This window comes from Patagioenas fasciata, chromosome 1, assembly GCF_037038585.1.
Source record: "Patagioenas fasciata isolate bPatFas1 chromosome 1, bPatFas1.hap1, whole genome shotgun sequence".
In the NCBI taxonomy this organism is placed as follows: Eukaryota; Metazoa; Chordata; class Aves; order Columbiformes; family Columbidae; genus Patagioenas; species Patagioenas fasciata.
This window is the reverse complement of record NC_092520.1, coordinates 130,082,200-130,103,996: the sequence shown is the minus strand read 5'-3', so window position 1 is coordinate 130,103,996 and position 21,797 is coordinate 130,082,200. Positions and strand designations below refer to the sequence as shown.

At 39.0% G+C, this 21,797-nt stretch overlaps 1 protein-coding gene across 4 annotated transcripts in view; it reads right to left on the bottom strand.

Moving 5' to 3' along the window:
• The window catches only part of CRACR2A (calcium release activated channel regulator 2A), a 70,448-nt gene that overhangs the window by 27,026 nt on the left and 21,625 nt on the right, over positions 1–21,797 (bottom strand). For all 4 annotated transcript variants that reach the window (XR_011741439.1, XM_071815087.1, XM_071815083.1 and 1 more), the window contains 6 exons: positions 14,865–15,033; positions 13,163–13,309; positions 8,969–9,059; positions 6,182–6,277; positions 2,209–2,396; positions 184–255 (listed from right to left, as the gene is read on the bottom strand). Coding sequence is in view for 3 of the 4 variants with exons in the window: in XM_071815087.1 (XP_071671188.1) it covers positions 184–255; positions 2,209–2,396; positions 6,182–6,277; positions 8,969–9,059; positions 13,163–13,309; positions 14,865–15,033 (763 nt within the window). In the remaining variant the exon portion in view is untranslated. The remainder of the gene's footprint in view (positions 1–183; positions 256–2,208; positions 2,397–6,181; positions 6,278–8,968; positions 9,060–13,162; positions 13,310–14,864; positions 15,034–21,797) is intronic.

Below are 21,797 nucleotides of genomic sequence, written 5' to 3'. Positions count from 1 at the left end.
TGGAACTGGCTGTGCTTGTCACGAGGCAGTCCCAGTCTCTTCTCTCTGGCACTGAGGCAGCCTTTGTGGCACCCCGCTGGCAACACCTGGTCACCTACACCCAGTACATATCCCAACATAATTTCATCCTTTAATCCTCCTCAGAATCATGCAATAAGTTCTTGAATGTAAGGTCTGCATTACCTTAAAAAATCCAGCTGCTTCAGAAGTCCAGACTTCTCTCTCTGTAAGGCTTCTGTCACTCGATACACCTCTCTGTAATGAAAAGAACAAAAATTATTCTAATCATGGTAACAACACCGCTAAAATGTTTCTCCCTAGGGGTATCCCCATTTGAGAGTTCAGCTTCTCCAAACCTGTAGACTTCATTCTGCATGAATGGTTACTAATTTTTAAAAAGATAACCAGTATAAGGGCCACAGTATCACAGCAGTTTGAATTAGCTGAGTAAGGAGCAGAGGTTATTTTTTAAAAATTTATAGTTCTATAATTTCTTCATCCAGAGAGCTTAATATATGCTGATACTGGCACTTGCATCATTCAGAGAAGACATACTGCTGAAATCCTTCTCACTCATGGCCACTGGAAACCATGTAACATTTTACCCAAAATTAGAGTTTATCTTGCTATTGAAACCATATGTCAGGCTCAGACATCTACATTCCCTAAAATTTCTTCTCAGTTCCTGACTTCGACAGTTATGCAGCCTTAAATATTGGACACAGTGTCTCAGATTTTTACACTAGATTTATACCATTTATTTTGACTTAATGCAACTCGGTGTCTGGCCTTACATGTTTTTTGCCTTTCAGTGAAGCCTCAAGATCTTCCTGTGCAGCCAGAACATTACATCTGCTTCAACAGCTCAGGTCTTATCAGACTGATACAGATGTTTTAAGCAACACCGCAGGTGTAGTTGAGTAGATCTGAGCTCTAATTCCATAAAACACTATTGAATCCAATGTGCTTTGTAAATGCAATAGTATTATTCAGCAGTCTGACCACATTTCCTCTGTAGCTCTAAAACCAGATCATTACATAGTCTTTGCTCTTCACCTGAAAGAGGCTTCAAAGAGGAAAGAAACAACCTCGAGAAGGAATATTTCTACTGTCTACTTCCAAAACACACATCAAACATGCAAACCTAAATATAGTTCTTTAGCAATTATTTCTCAACAAAGTTCATTATTTATATCCTCAAGAAAACTTGAATTAGTAAAAACTAAATAGAGTTTGGCACAAAGTTTAAGAGAAAAAGAATATGCCATCTGATTTAATATTATCCTCTATCCTGAAATATGCCAAATAGCCACAGCTCTGAGTTATGTAGTTCATTGCTGAAATGTGTAGAATCTGGCAAGATAGGCACCCGTCTGGCATCCATGTGCTCTCCATTGGCAACAAGAGGGCTTAAGAGATCCCTGACTACTTTTTGAAAACTATCTTTCATTAAATGGACTTCAATGAACAGTTCTGCCAGTTACTACAGCTTCAGGGTAATGTAACTTTTGCTTTGTGTAAAATGCTGGAGCACTACAGGTAGATTGATTTGCCATTAATATGAACTGTAAAAATTTCTTCTTGAAAAATGGTTTTTAATTCACAGTCAGAACCTGAAATCCAAAGCTTCTGAGCTGGAAACCCCAAAATTATGGTTCTGGATCACCATAAGACCTTGTGTGAATCATGATTTAGCTGCATAAGCTACATTTTATCTCGCTGGCCAGCCTCCTTGGTCAGAAATTATGTACTAGACTTGCTTTGGATGAAGAAAAGAAGCACATCCTAGCCATCTCATAGCCAGAGTACACTCTGAGAAGCACGCTCAGATAGACCTAGCTTTGAGGAAGACGGAGCATCTTGTACCACAGCTGTAATTTCTGTAAGGATTCCCACTCAGATTTCAAGACTAAGGCATACTTTTTAACAAATTAAACTGATTTTTAATTCCAAACACCCTCAACAAATGCAGGGTGGGGGGTGGGAGAACACTGATATTTTGAAACAGTAGCAGAAGATTCTGTAGAAGCCAGATATACTATAGAAAACATACTGAATTACTTGGGGAAAAATGTCTAAACTGCACTTGGTTTTGCTGGTAGTTTCTGCTTATGATACAAACTTATATCACGACACCAAATACCCTGAGAAGGAGGCTCATTGGCATGCTAAGCAAATGCACTAGAACCACTGCAGCTGAAGACTTACATTTCCTTCTCCTCATGTAGTCTTGATGCCTCTTCCTGAAGCACCTGTAACTGTTGTTGAGCCAGGCTGAGTTCATGAGACGTTCTTTCCAGGTCTCTCAGCAGCTCCTGGTTAGTCAGCTTCAGCTTGGTGTTCTCTACTTTGGTTTTTTCTTTGCCACTGAGAAGTTCTGTACATTGCTGCTCTAACTGGGATAGAAGAAAAGAGAACAGCAAGTATTATGACTGTGGCATCTTGGTTTTGAGGCTTTCAAGTCTTAGAAGTCAGTTGAATATGGAAGCTATTTATATCAAAGCCAACATATGAATAAAACACATGGCACTCTTCCATTGCTCTGTGTACAGACATAATTACATTAGACAAAACCAAACCATTCCACTCGATGACTGAATTTCATCCAGTTCAAAAATGCACCAGTAAAAACCACAAAAAGGTGTTTACAGAGCAGATTAGCAATTCTTAGTTGATATTTACAACTGCTATTTTAGACAATTTCCCACAACGACAAGGCCGACACAGCGTGACTCAGAGTTCTGCCTAAAAACTGTTAGATTTAAATCTGGTAGCTGATAACCTTCCCATTCCCAGTTATATAAAAAAGCAGTAACCTTTCTGCCATCTCAGCTAAATCTGCCAAGAAATGTGAGTTCTAGTTTTTTTATTCATTTTAATGTTCACTCCCCAAAGTATACACAAAGGAAAGATACACTTTCCCTGTTAAACAGATAACAGCATATGACAGTGGTTTCTGGTATGTAAAGAAGTTCCACCTGCTTCTCCCTGGCTAACAGAGCAAATTAAGATGACTGAGCAAAAGTTAAGTAGACTAAAATTAGTCTGCTTTGTATTAGGGAAAGCACTGCTGACCTGAAGATAGTTAGTTTGTTTGTTTGTTTCAGTATGCATTTTAAGGGATGTAAAATGTACTAGGAGCATTACAATGATACCAGTTCAATCCTTTAGATCTGAGACACAATGGAGGATTTTGTTAGAATTCTCATTTTGCACATCCCAACAAGCGGAGCTCACCCAAACCAAAATCTGTCCCTACTGAGCTCTGCCAGTCTGTTTACGCTCTACAATACTTCTGTTTGCTGATGACACCAAGCTGGGAGGAGTGGCTGACAGGCCAGAAGGCTGTGCTGCCATCCAGCGAGACCTGGACAGGCTGGAGAGTTGAGCGGGGAAAAATTAAATGAAATGTAACAAGGGAAACTGTAGAGTCTTGCATCTGGGTAGGAACAACCCCAGGTTCCAGTAGAAGTTGGGGAATAACCTATTAGAGAGCAGCGTAGGGGAAAGGGACCTGCAGGTAACAGAGCACGGGAACAGGCTGCCCAGGGGGGTTGTGGAGTCTCCTACTCTGGAGACATTCAAAACCTGCCTGGACACATTTCTGTGTAGGCTCATCTAAGTGCTCCTGCTCCAGCAGGGGGATTGGACTAGATGGTCTTTTGAGGTCCCTTCCAATCCCTAACGTTCTGTGATTCTGTGAAATTTCATTTGTCCAGCATAGCTTTTTTTCCATAAAAATAAAATGGGATAGTCTAATTTTTATGATAGCATCTTGTCCTCCAAAAGCACCCTTGTTGATACTCATGCAAATTCATAAGGGAAAGGGTAAATGATAAATAATAGAGATTACAAATAAAATAGAAAACACAGTAATAGTCTTAATAAAAAGCAATGCAAATAATTGAAAAGGAAAACATGAAATCAGATAAAAATAATGCTAATAAAAATAACACAGTGAGCTGGTTTGACCGAAAATGGGTTAATTTTCTTAGTGTATTTAGAAACCTTTCTTTTTCATAGCTAGCATGCTCATTATTTGGACTTAGTTTGAGAACAAGAGATAACACCCCAGCACAGAGCTAATGTTTTTAATTGCTCTGGTCTGAGAGCCAAGGACATTCTGAATGCTCTAACCACAGAGATGGGGCAGAGCTTCACTGACATTCAGATGGATCAATGAGAGTATTGCATCATGCTTCAGATAAAAGTGCAGGACTTTCTGGTTGGCTCTTCCATTATCTCTTGCTCTCTCTCTAGGATGCAACCAGGGGAGGTCTGTGTGGGACATTTAGTGTGGCTTTTGCCATTTTGCAGAGGATTCTGATCCTTTCTGCCTTTTTCCTCCCTTATCTCTATCTGGGATAGGCTTTAGGACCAGGTGTTGCTTGCTGGGACTGGCTGCTAAGTTGTGGACAGAGTTTGTGAGGAATTGCTTCGAGTATCTTTTATTTCTATTTTATATATGTATATATTTACTAGCAGTGTATTACTATTTTGTTATTTTATTAAACTGTGTTTATCTCAATCCAAGTTTCTACCTTCCCTTTTGATTCTCTCCTGTCTCGGGGGGGTGGAGCAGGGGATGAGCAAGCAGTTATTGTGTTTGTATTGCTAGCTCAGGTTAAACCACAACACACAGATCTTATTTTATGTTCTGCAACACAGACAATAGTAGATAATAGGCAATGTAGACAATAATCATAAGATATAACTTCCTGATACTGCTATCTGTATTACTTGATTACACCACATTTAAAATTTAGTGTAAGCCTTTGAACAGCTTGTGGTTTTTATACCAAATTTAGAACAGACATATTTAAGACGACCACAGGAAAAGGGTTTTAGAGAACTACCGGTTGATAACTAAGTTTTAAACATTGCTTTAAAGGAAAAAAAAAAATTTAAATTTAATCATGATAAAGTTATTACAAATAATTTCTTGTATTTTTGCACTTAGCTTCAGACTAAAAATGCCTGATTTATGTGCCCCAAAAGATATATTCAAAGTATAGCACTATAGTGCTGTAATGTGGTAAACAGCCTGCATAAAACCACATCTATTCTGATTCACAGTGGTACTGACCACAGGTAAGTAACATCAAGCAGTTGATTTCAATTATGTAATGGTTCAGTCCTATATCCTTACAACCCTAACTTGCATAATTATATTAAGGAGAAGTCTGTCTCCCCTTTTACTCCTCAAGTACAGTCCTACAATTCCCATCAGCTTCAGCAGCACCTGGATTCATTCCTCGGAAGAGGATCTAGAAACTACACACAACTAAGAAACAGCCCTCCAACTTGTTTTTCTTCCTCCTTCTCTTCCCTCTTACTTCTCCCCTACTTCCCAGGACTGGCACTCCCAAGCACTGCTGCCAGGAAAGGACATTTTACATGTATTTTATATTCATATTCTACAGAGGGGGTTGGTTTCACAGCATTCCGTTTCATCCCTTTAAATTCCAGTGCAACCTCCTTTCCCTACGTCTAGTCTTTCCTTCATTGATCTCAGAGACTCATTACAGCAAGTTTACACATGCAGGAATACTCTGCTCCCCCAAGCAGACTAAGCATTTTAAGAAATAAAACACATCAGGCTTAATATGGGAACTTGACAAGCTGTTACTATGTAAGAGAACCATACACTGCTATGAAACTGTTATCACAGAGAGATGTATCAGAAGGAGGTTGTTCAGGAGAGGGCATTTCAAGGTCATAGTGCTGAATCATCCAAAACAAGTAAAGAAGTAGTTGGTACAAGCTTTGACCATCCCACATCATTGTTCCCTGCTCTTGGGCTGTCTGGGCATTAAGTCAGTTCCTAGCATGCTGAAGGTAGTGGAATTCTCCTACGTTTTCATAAAACTAACCTAGTACCTGGGAAGAATACCTGGAGTGTTTTTTTTTTTTTCATTTTACCATATAAAAGGAAAACTGCTTTAGAAATAGAGGGTAACATTTTTCCTAAGCACATGCATAGAAGTCTAGCAGTCATAACTCCACTTTTGCATGCATTCAGGTATCTACATCCATGACACAAAAGCAACAGATGGTCACAGCTCAGCAGAACCACATTACACCAACTTGTATTTTGGGGATTTAAAATAGTATCTAAAGAAAATCGTATGAGCAAATAAAAATGATCTGTTTTTTAACTCTGAAGGATATTGGTGAATACCTGTTCCTGTTTTTGAACCAATTGCTCCAGTTCTTTTTCTTTTGACAGAAGCTTGCACTCCAGCTCTTGACCATAGGACTGAAACCTCCCTACGTCCTGCAAAATTCATAGAGGAAATGGATTAACAATACAGCACAATTTTGTCAGCAGGAGGAGACAGAAGGAATCAGGCATGAAAATAATAGGCAGGTTTCTCACAGTGAACATAACAAGCTACCGATAGAGCTCAGTTTAGGGATGGTACTACTCATTAATTTAGACTCTGAGCTCTGACACTGGCGTAGTCCAGCAACTTCAATGACTTGAGTTGCTACAGGATGTGCTGATTGCACATGAGTAGGCATCAAATCTACAAAGTAGAGGCAAAAGTCATCTTAGGGATGAGCCTTAGAAGCCTAGCCAATTTAAATCAATTAAGCTGGTATGAATCCTCCCATTTCCAGCTACACATGTCCTCATCCTCTTATACACTAGCATTCATGCTTATCTGTTGCAGCAGTGAACTGCTTCAGAGAGCTAAACAAGCACTAAAAAAAAAAGTTAATCACTTTCTGTACATTTGGTTTCCTGAACCAGAGAACTGCTGACACAGAGAATTTATGAGAATGGAAACAGCCTGGACAAATGTAAATTATTATGGAGCCATACTGTAACTCACATTTAAGGTATCAGGATTGACATGGGAGATAGAGGCTACTGACACACAGCACAGCAACTCAGTTTAAAGTAAAAGAAACAATACCTACTACTTTCAAAATCCATCACTAACAACAATTCATCACGGATGTTCCACAGGTATAAGCAAGTGAATTGAACTTCAGGCTCTGCTGTTCACTTAGAAATTATATCAATTTGTCCACTATCTAAGAATCCCACAGCCACTGGGAAATTCTAGACTTACTTGTGATTACTCCTTCAGATACTCACCAGCTGAGACAAACTGTCAGGCTTCCCCTGACTAAAATCAGGTTCTAGCAGTTTCATATCAGCTGAGAATCTGTCCTATACCTCCACAACAGGCATCTACTGTCTAACTTCTCCAGGAAAGCACCTCTAAATAAAAATAAAAATTCCCTCAAGACAGCAGTGGTTCCTACATGCTTTTCCTCTTCAGCAGTACACATAATGGGGTAAGCAAAAGCATGTTAACTGGCTTCTTATGTGGAAGAATAAATATCCAAGTGAAAAAGTCAGACTAACCACCCCCTTTGTACAAACTTCAGTCAGCAGTGTATTAAATATCATAAATAGCTTCAATTTGTACTTATTTGTATCCTAGTAATTTCTTTAAATGTATCTTCAAGACCTTGTCTTCATTGAAACCATAATAATTTCCCTTTTGTCAATGCATTTCTCCAGATTGTGAAGTCTGTGTAAGACTTTGCATTAGAGAAAGAATTTAACAGCCAGATTTCCCCAAATCTCAAATTAGTAATACCAAGAAACAATACTTCTTGACTGTCTGACAAGCATTGGTGTGAATGCTGACTAAACTGTAAGTTGGAAGCTTTCATGAAAAAGCTTGAAAGAAACGGCTTTACCTCAAATATACAACTAATTAGGAAATCCAAGAATCATTGCTTATGGAAAAGTCTTTGGTGGTTTAGGATCTTCAATACAACTTCAGTTGTGGGCTATTAAGAGCGTATAAACAACTTCTTCCACAACAACTGCTGTCAGGCAAAGTTGCAAATCCTTTTTATCCTTCAGCTGATATACAGACTTTATATAAAGGAGAGAATGGAGGCAATAACTGATGGATATCCACTAGTTTTGGCAACATTTTGTGCACCATAAGTTGTTTGAAACCATATACTGGTTTCATTTATGTGATTGCTTTGAAGACAACAAAAAGGCATAGCTCATGATTAGATGAGGTTCTTGGGTAAATGGTTTAGAGGTGGACTTTTAGTGTTAGGTTAACAGTTGGACTCCATGGTCGTAAAGGTCTTTTCCAACTAAATGATTCTGTGATTGTCCCAGGCCACCCAGAGAAGCTGTGGAATCTCCATCATTTGCATACTCAAACCCAATTGGACAAGTCGCTGAGCAACCTGATTTAGTTTGAAAGTTAAGAGCAGCACAGGTGCCATCCCACCTAAATGATTCTAAAATGACTGTTTCCTGAAGTATACTGGTAGTTCTTGGTAGTTTCCTTGATTTAGGAGAAAAAACACAGCAGAAAAACCTAAGAATAGACTATAAAACCGGTAGAGGAATTTTAAAGAAAACTTCATAGGAAAAGAGAATTCATGGTCAGGTGTTCTGGAAGCACCGTGGCAGTGAAAAAAGAACCTCACCCATGTTTATTTTGCAAACACCTGTGGTGGATTCAGAAATTACCATCACTTGATTTATTTCTTGTCGCTCTTCAGTGAAAACATATCTCCTCCCATAAAGCAGAGACTGCAGAACTCAACAGGATTAGCAATGTTCTGAACAACCTCAGAGAGCACTTTTTTCAGCTGTGACCAGAAGTTGGACCTATTGCAGCATTGATAATACAATGAGGCTGTAGTTCAGTTCACTTTCAAAAGAATGCCAGCTGCTATTGTATACCAGCCACTAAGCACAGGACATGGACAGTCCTCTCAACCAACAAGTCACTTAGTTTGAAGCTGCAGATTCTGGATCAGTACAAAAGCAGCAGTGAGGCAAATGATAGTTTCTTTATCTAATTCTGTTGTGAAAGACATTTTGTGGGCTTTCATTTCACACCCACAATGAGTATAAAACCACTGAAAGTGGCAGCAGTATGCAAGCCCACAATAATAGAGAGACACTCACTTTCAAGAGAAACTGCTCTTTCTCCTTTTTGATTTGCTGTTCCATTTCCTCATAGAGAAGTTGAATTTCTTCATCATACGCAGCAATTTTCCTAATAAGAGATAAAAGTATATTGAGTGGGTCTTTGTAGCATTACTTCAAGTCATGGCTCACATAACAGGCTAAGCCCCATGTTCCTGCCTTAACAAAAGACTCCAGAGAATGTTCTAGGATTAAAAACATAGGAATTTTTGTGCAGGTGAGATCACAGAGTAAATTTTTATTTTTTTTCTCATGGAAGGAAAGCTTCAACAACTCAAAGGTGAATAAAGCTACACATCTAATGTTTCCATATATAAAAAAGAGAGACCTACAAAGCTTACTTTTTCCAATAGAATATAGCAATTAATATCACTGAAGACTGATACATGAAGAATTACATTGAGCAGATACTCTAGTTTGGGCAGAAAAAAAAGAATTATTGAGAGGGAACAAGACATCTGCTTTGTTCTGCTGCTATTCTAGTCTAGTCCAGTCTGTTCTATTGGGTGTTTCAAAAAGGTGGACCAAATTTCAAAGCAATATACATGGTGTTTCAAAAGGTTGGACTCAATTTGAAATCACTATGTCTCTGTAACCACAAACCACTCATGAATGAAACTCACCACTAGAGAGGGCATAGAGTTTCAAATGATTATCACTAGATGTTCATTAAACTGTTTATAAATTTTTGTGTAATTGTAACATGTTGCCATCATGAAATATACTGCTTTGAAACTGGGTCCATCTTTTTGAAACACCCTCTAGTATAGTCTAGTCTAGTCTAGTCTACTCTATGATATTCTATTTTCATTAATCCGGAAACTGAAAAGCAAACATCACTTTGCATCAAATTCAGGCGACATCCTAGAAAGATTTTTAATAGAGAATAACAAGGTCTTTACATTACACTACTGCATATTCCCCCATCATTCTTCTTGCTAGAGCTGTTCTTTGAGAAATCTGCAGAAGGCATCTGTTAAAGCACATCATCTCCTAAGGCACTCACATCAATAAGAACAAGACAAGGAATATACAGTAGGAAAAAAAGGCCTTTAATTTTGTAATCTGGGTATCTGCTAATTTTTTTGTACCTAATGCTCAAGCAAATCAGAAAGAAATTTCAAAAATTTACATAAGAGGAGTGAGAAACACCAGAAACAACTCTTTCCTTCTCCTTTTAAAGTATCAGAATATTTGACATTGCCAGTCTGCATTTTCAGTCACAGGTAAAAAATGACAGGGAGAAGGCATTTTCTCAGGATTTACAGCAGCAATAAAAAAAATATTAAGTTACACCAATTTGAGGAAAATGAATGCTGTCACTTGGATTTTTGTAAATTCTGATTAGGTGAGAAAAGTGGCCCTGACAAAGGCCTCTTCATGCGACTGCAGTGCAGAAGCCCTTTCTCTGGAGCTGTAACTGCCCAGTCCAAGCTAAACATCAAGTAAGCATGACTTAAATTATTTTTTGCCTTACATTTATCCACAATTAAGTTCATCTATCACTTCTTTGCCCACTCAATACATCACCCTATTATTTAAAAAACAACACTGCTAAATTTAAGAAGTCAACTAATTTTAAAGCAGCACTTCAAATTAAATATGAATATCAGAAAACCAAGGAAAACTAACATATCCCAGCAAACAAAAATTGTTTCTACTCTGTAGACGCCAAAAGCAGAATGGAAGAATGTATTGAGCTGCTAGTCCACACTTTCAGTGCACAGCTTAGCTACTGCTGATTTCAGCACCAGACAATATTTGTACAGTATTTGGTTTGATACATTACTGTAGTAAAAGTCTCTCACTTTTGTTTAAATTAAATGAAATAAAGAAGCAAATTAGTATTTTTAAAAGATTTAAAGGGTTTAAACCTCATATTTTCATCTTGGCTTAAAATGTACAAATATTGGTGACAGCTCATCATCAGTTCCTTTATGATGATAAACACCAGTGAGAAAAACAGCAGTTCTGGGATAAAAGTGTGGCTGTTTGCTTTGCTTTTCTCAAAGTGTATTCAGTTCTGCATAAAAACTCATCTGCAGTATTTGGGCTGTTGTTCTACTGAATCAGAATTACAGATCACCTAAAAGGAGAAGCATGCCCATGGTTATATTGTCACAGAATATGTCTGATGCACTGACAGACCTCTTCTGTGAGTGTATCAGGAATGTATTTTATATCTTGTTTGGAATCTCTGTTGAAACTCTTTAACTAAGAGATCACACTGGTAGGTTTTGAGTTTCTTCTCCAACAATCGTCTTAACTGCTTAAAATTAAGTATAAAACTGAGGTGAGGTTAATACCTGACAACATCAGAGTGGGTCAGTTTACCTGAAATACTAAAGCAGATCTAGGAAAAAAGGTATTTAGGGACAAGTTTTTTATATGATCTGTTACTAAGCAATAAAAATAGTCACACACTAAGTGTGCACAATGCCATAATTTACATGTTCATAAGACAAAAACACTAGTATCTGTAAGAGGATCAGCAGTAGACTGTGCAATATGCAAATATTTAAAAGTTACCAACATATTACTCCTACAAAAACATCTTACTTGCAATACAGAAGGTTTCTTTAAATGTATGCACTCATATATATGTATATATGTTAACAAATATATATATAAATAAAAATTCACAGGGAGATCAAGCCTATGCCTTTGAGTAACACCAATCAAGAACAACCCAGGATACACGATAAAACATCAATAACTGTGACCTCACAGTAAATCCTGGTCAGACTTTGTGAACATATTCATCTTACTGGGCACATAGTGTTTGTACAAAGTTTAAAATAAAAGAGGTTATTCATCCCCACTGTTACCAAAGACAATATTACTCCTCTGATAGTTCTGACTCCCTCCAGCTATTGATTACAAACAAAGCAATGATCTATGTATTGAAATTAAATGTGTTATCCTGAGCAACAGAAAGAAGACATTAGCTAAAACCTGTTTTTCCCACAAAGGTATAAAAATGCAGTACATTTTTAGGGAAAAGATTTCATGTCAGCCAGAAAAGCCAGGTAGTGCTAATGTATTCTCCAGGCACTTCTGTGTTTATCACAGCTATTAAACAGACGAATTTATTCATTCAGTTCCCACAAACAAGTGACAAGAGTCTGACAAAAAAAAAAAAAGAGAAAATCACAAGACAAACCCCTCAGCACACAAGGTTGTTAATAATCTCTAGTCTACAACAGACAGCACAACAACCTTTGTTTCCAACTGACTAGCTGTCTGAAGGCTAAAACCACACTCGTAGACCTAGATTAAAAACTGCTCTCAATATAAACCAATTGTCTTTAATGCCCACGCATGCTTAGTTTTATTCTTTCTTCAAAAGCCTCATTACATTCTCAGAATAGCCAGGAGAGTGCTGAACAAACGAAGATGATGTTCACCAACATATTTGCCTTTATTGTTCCATCTGCAAGAATCTGAAATTCAGAAGTGACACTTTATAATGAAAATGCAGGGGAACTTCAACTATAAGCATAATTTTTCATTCTATTTAAATTCAGCATCACAATTTTTCCCTCTAAATAGCTACATATTAAAGGATGACCTATTATTTTTTAGTTCTTATATATTGTTATATATGTGTTCTATATATTTGTTTATATATATATGTTCTTATATATAAAACTAATACATATTGTTTACTATCTTTCATGTGTTTGCTTTATATATATATTTGTTAACTTACATTTTCACTGGTGTCAGTGCTTTGTGCTCCTTTAACATCTTAAACCTCTCTTCTCTCTGGTCAATTAATCCATATTTATAGCTTTTCCACACATAATGTTTGCAAAGCACATAGAGAATTTACCATATTTACTGGTAAATCTGACTGTCCTCTGGAATCAAACTGAATAACTAGAAGCCAGTTGCTTAATATTGTCTTAAAACTGCAATATAAGAATAGAAATCTGCAAAAGAATTTCAGAAAACAAAATCTGTTAACTGGAAGACAAAAGCTAATTTCAGCTAGTTCTGCACTATAAATAATTTACCTGGTACTCTTCATGACTAATAAAATTTTACATTATGGGAACTCCTGTGATTATAGTCCTCAGTTCTGCACTGAAATAACTTGTTCAAAGGTTCAAATAGTAGGTAAGATAGTTGTAAAACTACACGAACAGTCCAAGAAAGAGAAGTACTAACTTTTTTAGAGTACATTCCATCTCATTTTTTTCATTATCTGCTTCTTGGAGCTGGGAAAAAATTCTGACCAGGAGCTCTTCAAAATCAGAAAGTAAATGAGGTTCATTTTTTCTCAGCTGCAACCAAAGCTGCTTCACATCATTCTCACTGAAAGAAAAAATCATAAAACGTTCTTTAAGAGAGAACATTTCTCAGGCTGTTATAAATGTTCACAGCACTCTAGAGGATGGAGGCTTCAGGGCACCACTAGTCACAAGGCTTATTAAAAAAAAGGGCTACTTAAGCAGTGCCAGATTTGAAAAGGATGAGGTGGGTGGAAATGGATGGAAATTGCATTTATTAAAAAAATAAAGCATCATGAAATTTGGCCATGCATGACTGCAGAGAATCACAGGAACTACTTGTTTAGTGTGTGCCTTGTCAGACACTTCATCTAAACAGGAATGGATAAGAAAGAAGACAGATGAGATACACTGTACCAGCCTGTCACTTGTATTAGAAGTAAAGAAGTTTCCACAGTTCTAGTGGGGAGGAGGCAGAGAGAAAGCTAATAAAAAGCATGAGAAAAGAATGAGACTCAATCTCCTGAGTTACTCAGACAATTTAACAAATTGCATTTGTATTGTCTTCTTTCCTTTTCAACCCTTTTCAATTCCATGATGGGACTGCTACAACAATCAGAACATGACATCTTGAAATTTTTTATGTAAAGATTTACCAAGAGAATGTTTTGTTTCAAATCTGTTTAACAGATATTGGAAAAAAAAAATATGTTCTACTGTGAATGATAATGGCTTTTTTAATACTTTGCCAAAATTCTCCAGAACAACTTCTTTTGTTTGTTTCTTCCTGACTCATCCTCTTCCATGCATATTGTAAGCCTGGACCTAGCCAACAAAGAGTGCTATATTTAAAGGACAAAATGAAGATAAGAATAGAAAAAGTGGGTGATAAAAACCTCTTAGCTATGAAAGTCTTTCAGGATGATTGACAATATACTCTTTCCTTAACAGGCAGTCAGGTGAAGAGAAGCACTGACGAGCACTGTTATTCCATGGTAAGGATCACTGATGCATTTCTTAAACATCCCTACTGTCTGTCCAGATTCTCTCCCATTTTTGCTCCAGGCTTTTTTTGATCTAGAATATTCATTGTGATAGACCAATGCATGTCAGAACAACACACAAGAAGCTCACAGAGCAGTTTTTGCATTCTGTGTTTCAGAGTGAATAAACCTGGTCCTGGAAGAGCAATCACTACATGCAAGTGTGCTTGGCAGGAAGAAAAAGCAGAAAAAGGGGATAAAACATTCTTATGGTTACCTGGTGCACTTTAAAAACAGCCCTTGTGAAAAAAAAAGCAGTCATCATGCACTGTTTGGTTGAAAATCTGTAGCACATGTGGATTAAATGCTAGTAACTATCTATATTCAAAATGCATGGTACATCAGTGGGTTGATGGTATAACTTTCATGTGGCACAAATACACATTTCATATACCTGGAGTACAATAGCTTTGCTCTTGGATATTTTGGTTGATGGCATTTTATCATCTCTGACAACCAAGAAAATTAATTTTTAAGGAATCACTGTGTAACTGAGCAGCGTTGGTTCTCATCATTTATCTTGAATCCATTAATATCAAACTCAGAGCTGAATTATAAAAGATCATAGAGTCTATTACTATTGCTGTGAAAACTCACTCATCCAAAACCTTTTTAGCTCCAAGGCGATCCATTAAATTTGAGAACTGGAATTCTTCATCCTCGTCATCACTCACAGTCTCTCTGCATTTAAGTGAGCAGGCTGTTTCACCTTCTGATTGCTGCATCACCTCATTATCGAAAGCAATCTGCCCCAAAAGAAACTGGCCTAAGAAATAGAAATCGCACATGTTACCATTTTCAGAATTTACTGTAAGAAGCAATGTCACTGAAAAGCAACATACTAAAGATCAAATTTAACAGTAAATATAATTTTTGAGGGAAACACCTACACTCTTTTACAAGAAAGGGCAGTATAATGAAACAACAAAACAATGAGGCATGGCAAGAAGATCCCTGAGTACTATGCATGACTTTATCCCCAGTCTAATGTCTCACCTTCAGTAAGTCACTCACCTCAAAGCTCACAGACATACTGAAAAAATTCGGATCTCCATAAACAAAAGACATAAAATGCATCAACAACCACTTTATAAATGTTGTGGCCTTATTTCTTGATAAACTTAAATAGAGGTTAGGATTCTGAAATAATCACAGCATTGCTATTTATAAAATGTACCTCCAATTTTAACATTTCTTTTAGTGCATGACCAAAAGCACACCTCAAATTCCTATATAAACTGGATATAGAAAGATACATTTTATTAACACTTATTTTCCCCCATTTGACTCACATACATTTTAATTCCTCTCAGTCTGACCCCCTACAACAGTTTCTTCCATCTATTTGGAATATTTCTGTTAATAATAGAAAGACTGGATCAGGGAGACATGGTGAGATATCTTTCACGACTGGAGTGTTGCAATGGAAGGACCCAGGCTCTTTAGGATAGAAAAAAAAGATAAAAGGGGGAGATGCCCTTTATGTGAGAGAGCAGCTGAAATGCATGGAGCTCTGTGCAGGGATAGAAGTTGAGCTGATGGAGAGCTGATGGGTTAGGATTAAAGAGAGGACAGGCAAAGGGGACAGTATACTCAGTGTCTAATATAGGCCACCTGACAGACAGGAACAGCCTCATGTTTGCAGGCCATGGTCCTCATCATGGACTTCAACCACTTTGATATCTGTTGAAGGGACAATGCAGCAGGACATAAGCAGACCAGGAGGTTCCTGGAGTGCACCAATGATAACTTCCTCCTCCAAGTGATAAAAGAGCCAATGAGAAGAGGTGCTTTGCTATAAGAAGCAATGTGCACTCATACCCACCAAAAAGGAAGGTCTCATTGGGGATGTGAAAGTCAAAGTAATGCCTTGGCTGCAATGGTGATGAAATGGTGCAGTTCAGGATCCAGAGGACAGGGAAGAGGTTGAAAAGTAAGCTCATAACCCTGAACTTCATGAGAGCAGATTTTGGTTTCTTCAAATATCTGCTTGGAAGAGTGCCTTGGGATAAGGCCCTAGAGGGCCTTGCCCAAGAAAGCTGGATTCAAGGATCATCTTGTCCAAGCTCCAGAAAGCTCCATCCCAATACATAAGAAGCCAGGTAAAAATGCCAAGAGGCCTGCCTTGATGAACAAGGAGTTCCTGGTCAAACTCAAACATAAAAAGAAAGTATACACAGGCTGGAAGCAAGGAAGGATAACCTGGGAGGAATACAGAAACATTGTCTGGGCATGCAGGGATGAAGTTAGGAAAGCTAACAACCAAACGGAATTGCATCTAGACAGGGTTGTTTAAAAAAAAAAAATAAAAAAAAAAAAAAAGGCTTCTGTAAGTACATCAGAGACACAAAAAAATGTGTGGTAAATGTGCCCCTCAATAAGATGGGGGACTTGGTTACACAGGACATGGAAAAGGCAGAAGTACAGAATGCCTTCTTTGCCTCAGTCTTTACTACCAAGACAGGCCTACAGGAATCTCAGGTCCCAGAGAGCAGAGAAAAAGGTTGCAGCAAAGTGTGGCAGCCCTGAAGCGCTCCCACCATCCTTTCCAAAACAAAGGACTCATTAACGGTGTATGTTATGCCTTAAACATCTGTTTTTTGCAACTTCGAACAGGAAAAGATAGGTGGCTGTGGAGGCAGACAATCTATCTTTTCTCTTTCAAGGTCTCTGTGAAACAGAGGCATAAATTTTTAAGACAAAGACAATTAACAGTGTTGCTGTCAAGGCCTCTCCTAATTGGGATGACCAAGATGGGTCATCTAGTAGACAAACAACCGCTAGGAGAAATCATGAACCACCAGCTACCCCTAATGGACAAAATAACTCACTTCTGGTCAGCACTGCGACCACTTCTCTAATGTTTTGACCGTTGACTCATTTCTGGAACAATCTTCTTAACTAGCATGAAGAGCGAGCAGAGGGAGGAAACAAGCTGTTCCTCTCCTATCTTGCATGCAAATGGACTGGGTTGTAAAACTTCCTCACTTGGAACACTTTGGAGTCAGTCTGTTATGTGGTTTTGTGTGTGTGTATATGTGTATGTGTGTGTGTGCTGCACAGTACTAACGAAGTTTTGCACCCACCACCAAGACAGAGAACAAAAGAGTGTTGATATCTTTTCTTCTGATATCTTACCTTTTCTTCTGATATCTTAATCTATCTCTCTGTTTTTCCACTCTCTCTGTCTTTCTGATTTTATTCTGGGCACAGAAGAGTAATATCTTGCAGGTATTGTAGTTAAAGTCTTGCTAAGTTTTATGATATAGTTATCAACTTTTGCCAAGCCACTATTCACTGTAATCCTACTGAGTGGTGGCTAGTAAGTTCGTGATTTAATCTAACCTCTTGGGTGATTGTCGTCACTTCAAGTTATCTCGCAGAGTATTCAAAAGTTAACCTTTGCCCTCACCCCAGCTGAGTTGGGACGGGACACAAGGAAGACGTACACTTCGTGGAAGAGGACCAATCAGGTCAGGAAATACTTAAATAAACTGGACACGTATATATCCGTGGACCCTGATGGGATACACCCAGGAGTGCCGAGGGAGCTGGCAGATGTCACTGAGAGACCACTCTTGGTAATCTTAGATCAATCATGGTGACTAGGAGAAGTGCCAGAAGACTGGATGAAAGCAAACATCACCTCAGTCTTCAAGAAGGGCAAGAAAGTGGACCCAGGGAACCATAGGCTAGTCAGCCTAACCTTGATCCCTGGGAAGGTGAAGGAGGACCTAATCCTGGAAACCATTTACAGACACATTAAGGATGAGAAAATCATTGGGAGTACTCAGCATGGATTCACCAAGGGGAAGTCATGCTTGATCAACTTGATAAACTTCTGTGATGAAGTGACTGGCCTGGTAGATGAGAGCAGTGGATATTGTCTACCTAGACTTCAGTAAGCCTTCCAACAAGATCCATATGGAGAAACTGTTGATGTACAGGTTGGATAAGCATTCAGTGAGGTGGATTGAAAAGTGGCTGAATGGCTCTGCCCAGAAGGTGGCGGTCAGTGGTGTAAAGTCTAGTTGAGGGTCAGTGAATATCATGTACCCCACGGATCAATACTGGGTCCAGTCCAGTGTAACACCTTCATTAATGACCTGAATGATGGGGCAGAGTGCACCCTCAGCAAGGTTGCAGACAACACCTAACTGGGAGGAGCGGCTGATACACCAGAGGGTTGTGTGGCAATCCAGAGGGACCTCAACAGTCTAGAGAAATAGGCTGACAGGAATATCATTAAGTTCAACAAGGCAAGTGTACCTGGACACAATCCCATGCATCAATATATGCTGAGGGCCACCCAGCTGGAAAGCGACTTGGCAGAAAAGGACCTGGGCATCCTGGCTGACGTCAAATTGAACAGAACACAGGAATGTGCCCTTGCCACGAAGAAGACTAACAGTATCTTCAGCTGCATTAGATAGAATATAGGCAGCAAGTTGAGGAAATTGATCTTTCCCCTTTATTCAGTGCTGGGGAGGCCACACCTGGAGTTCTGCTTCCAATTCTGGGATCCTCAGTACAAGAGAGACACGGACATACTAGAGAGAATGTAACAAAGGGCCAGGAAGATGATTAAGTGACTAGAGAATCTCTCATGTGAGGAAGACCTGAGAGGGCTGGGACTGTTTAGCCTAGAAAAGAGAATGCTCAGGAATATAATCAATGTATATTTATTTATACGTGAAGGGAGAGTGCAAAGAGGACAGAGCCAGGCTTTTTGCAGTGGTGCCTAGTGACAGGACAAGAGGCAATGGGCACAAACTGAAACACAGGAGGTTCCATCTGAATATCAGCAAACACTTTTCTACTGAGAATAACCAATACTGCCACAGGTTGCCCAGGGAGGTTGTGGAGTCTAACGCCTTGGAGATATTCAGAAGCCATCTGGATGTAGCCCTGGGCAACTGGTTTGAGGTGGTCCTGCATGAGCAGGTGCTTTAGACCTGATGACCTCCAGAGGTCCCTTCTAACTGCAACCATTCTATGGTTCTGTGATTCATATATTTCTGGCTATTCACATCACATCATAGTCATGAGAGACTTTCATGAAAGTCATGAGACTTTCTCAACAATTTTTCACTAGCCAACAACACATGATGTTACCTTGTATTTGCTCTAGTAAGTGTTGAGAACACCATAAAGAATTGATTATTAGAAATAACCATGCATTGATACATGAGTTCATTCAGTTTAAATTAAACATGAGGCTACGCAAGAATAGATATTATTGAACTCAACTGGTCTGAAGGGTTCAAGTAAATTAACAAACAGATGATGCTTGAAACTATCTTAGAACTAGAGATAAAAATTATACATATAGATAACAGTCTCAAAAATACTGAGACCTGCAAAGAATACTAAAATAAACAGCTACATCCATAAAAAGAAAGGAAGAATTACAGTAGTTGTACAGTGAGGATGCAGAAGTGAAATTACCACATGAATAATCACAGAATCACAGAATGTTAGAGATTGGAAGGCACCTTGAAAGATCATCTAGTCCAATCCCCCTGCCGGATGAGGAACACCTAGATGAGGTCACACAGGAAGGTGTCCAGGCAGGTTTTGAATGTCTCCAGAGTCAGAGATTCTACAATCCCCCTGGGCAGCCTGTTCCAGTGTTCTGTTACCCTTACTGAGAAGAAGTTTCTTCTCAAATTTAAGTGGAACCTCTTGTGTTCCAGTTTGAAACCATTACCCCTTGTCCTACCATTAGTTGTCACCGAGAAGGGCCTGGCTCCATCCTCATGACATTCACCCTTTTTATATTTGTAAACATTAATAAGGTCACCCCTCAGTCTCCCCTTCTCCAAGCTAAAGAGACCCAGGTCCCTCAGCCTTTCCTCATAAGGGAGATGCTCCACTCCCTTGATCATCTTTGTTGCCCTTGCAATGCACTTGTGCTCAACTGGAGAAGACCAGATACATTCCATCAAATTCTAAACGTGTCAGCTGTTTTATTTGAACATCTGCAAGTCAGAATTTTTAAATATAGGTAAAAGGGGTATTGTGATTTTCTGCAAAGGATCTTTGGCTGTACTTAAATTCTAGTACAGAAGTTATTATAGACCTGAGAAAACAGAAATACCGGTGTGGTTTTACAGTTTTATCTACTCTGTCATGCATTTTTTCTTATAGCACTTGGCTATGCATGTCAAGAGCAGAATAGGTTACAGTAAATTTCAGATTTGTCACCATTTAGAAATATAAATGAAATTCCCCCATTCTAATTCGTGCAATACAAGTTTTATCCAGACACTATTCTGCTTTATCCATTCTTTATTTTTCTAAAGTAGCTTTTATGTAGTACAGCTTCTGCTTTTACAAGGAACGCTACAAACATCACCTAACCAAATGTATGACTACCTAGCCTGGGATTCTTAGAAAATAACTGTCAAACTTGTGTAGCAGGTTATAATGTAGCATGTTCAAAACTGTCTATGCTTATATTTTCATAGAATCATTTTCGTTGGAAAAGACTTTTAAGATCATCTAGTTTTACCGTTAACCTAAAACAGTCACTAAACTATGCCCCTAAGAACCTCATCTATACATATTTTAAACACCACCATAGATGGTGATTCCACCACTTCCCTGAGCAGCCTGTTCTAATGCCTGATAACCCTTTCTGTGAAGAAATTTTTCCTAGTAGGCAATCTAAACTTCCCCTGGCACAACTTGAGGCCATTTCATCTCATCCTATTCCTTGCTACTTGGGAGAAGAGACCAACACCCTCTGTGTTACAACCTCCTTTCAGGTAGTTGAAGGTGACAGTGATAAGGTCTCCCCCTCAGTCTCCTTTTCTGCAGGCTCAACAGTCCCAGTTCCATCAGCCGTTCCTCATAAGACTTGTGCTCCAGAACCTTCACCAGCTTCATCACCCTGCTCTGAGCTCTCTCCAGTATGTCAATGTCTTTCCTGTAGTGAAGGGCCCAAAACTGAACACGGTATTCAAGGTGGGGCCTCGCCAGTGCCGAGTACAGTGGGAAGGTCACTTTGCTAGTCCTGCTGGTCACACTATTCTTGATGCAAGCCAGGATGCTATTGGTCTTTTTGGCCACCTGGGCACACTGCTGGCTCATATTCAGTCAGCTGTTGACCAACACCCCCAGATTCTTTCCCACCACGCAGCTTTCCAGCCACTCTTCTGTGAGCCTGTAGCTCTGCATGGGGTTGTTGTGAGCCAAGTGCAGCACCCAGCACTTGGTCTTCTTGAACCTCATGCAGCTGGCCTCAGCCCAATGATCCAGCTGGTCCAGATCCCTCTGTGAAGCCTTCCTACCCTCCAGCAGATGAACACTCCCACCCAACTTGGTGTCATTGCCATCTTACTGAGGGTGCACTCAGTCCCCTCATCCAGATCATTGATGAAGAGATTAAATAGAACTGACCTCAATGCTGAGCCGTGGGGAACACCACTTGTGACAAGATGCCAAGTGGATTTGACTCCATTCACCACAACTCTGTGGGCCTGACCATTCAGCCATTTTATTACTCAGTGAAGAGTACAGCCCTCC